Raw genomic sequence first — 1,079 nt, 5'->3', positions numbered from 1 at the left:
TCCCCCACAAATTAAATACTTTATATTTAATCAAAACCAATTAGGTATATGATCTACCAAAAGAAAAGAAAGAGAGATTGTTTTTCATCCCGATTATACGATTATAAGGGAGACTCATGACAAAAAGAAAAATTGTTTATATGTTCTTGATAATAGAGTATATTAAATTTGATCACCCGTCACTCATAGGGCTTGTGCTGGGGTACACCTAATTGGGCAGAAGCAGTAAGAGATTAAACGCACTAATACTATGTCTTTCGACAATTTAAAGTTCATGACTTTATTTAATGGATCTGGTTAAAGGCATCGTACCTTCAATAAGATCTAGAAGTTCGTTCCCTAGCCAAAATATGATGGATTACATAATAATACATTTAATTGCTCAGGTCGAAACTACACTACTCTATACACAGTATCTGTACAACATTAATCACCTATATAACTTTAGAGAGGACATACGGTCATCCAGAATCCTATACTATTTCATGTATCCTAATTGATGAAGGCGATGTTTAACGGTCCTGCATCGACTGATAAGCAAAGACCTCGTTCCCCGGATGGAACCACTCCAGCATGGGATCATTCCCAAACCAACCCACCGGCAATTAGTCGCTGGGAGTCTGGGAGAGGAGCTAGCCAGCAGGACTCGAATCAGCCATTCGATCGTATCTGTACGACCATGAAGCTCAGAGCGCGTCATTAGTCTCGCCAGAAGAGGAGCATGACTGTGCACCTACAAATGAGGTAGAGCCGAGCCCTCTGCTCTCTGATGTACTGCTTCGAGCACCGCCGCCACGACTGGACCTTTGAGTTTGAGCGCCTTAACGTGGCCATGCCCATTTCCAATACCAGACGGATGAACAATGCAAATTAGAAAAAACAACGCAATCTTGGTCTTCAGTTTGCAGGATGTCTTCTATACAAACGTAAACGTACGTGTGGTTTGGTTTGAACAGCTTCAGCTTGGCAGTGGCAGATTATATAAGGGGAGAGGGGAGGGGTTGGAGATAGATATGAGACAAGCAAATATGTGGTGGATGGTGCATGGCAGGATAGATGTTAAGAGTTGTGAGCGTGAG

The 1,079-nt window shown here is 42.2% G+C and overlaps 1 protein-coding gene across 1 annotated transcript; it reads right to left on the bottom strand.

Annotated features, from left to right (window-relative positions):
• Nucleotides 1-249: 249 nt before the first annotated feature.
• LOC116210074 lies at nt 250-1,079 on the bottom strand. Its single transcript, XM_031543882.1, has one exon. The coding sequence runs from the start codon at nt 838-840 to the stop codon at nt 700-702; it is 141 nt and encodes a 46-aa protein (XP_031399742.1). The 5' UTR covers nt 841-1,079; the 3' UTR covers nt 250-699.

This window comes from Punica granatum, chromosome 6, assembly GCF_007655135.1.
Source record: "Punica granatum isolate Tunisia-2019 chromosome 6, ASM765513v2, whole genome shotgun sequence".
NCBI lineage: Eukaryota > Viridiplantae > Streptophyta > Magnoliopsida > Myrtales > Lythraceae > Punica > Punica granatum.
Note: the sequence above shows the minus strand (reverse complement) of the source record. Positions and strands in the feature narration are given on the sequence as shown.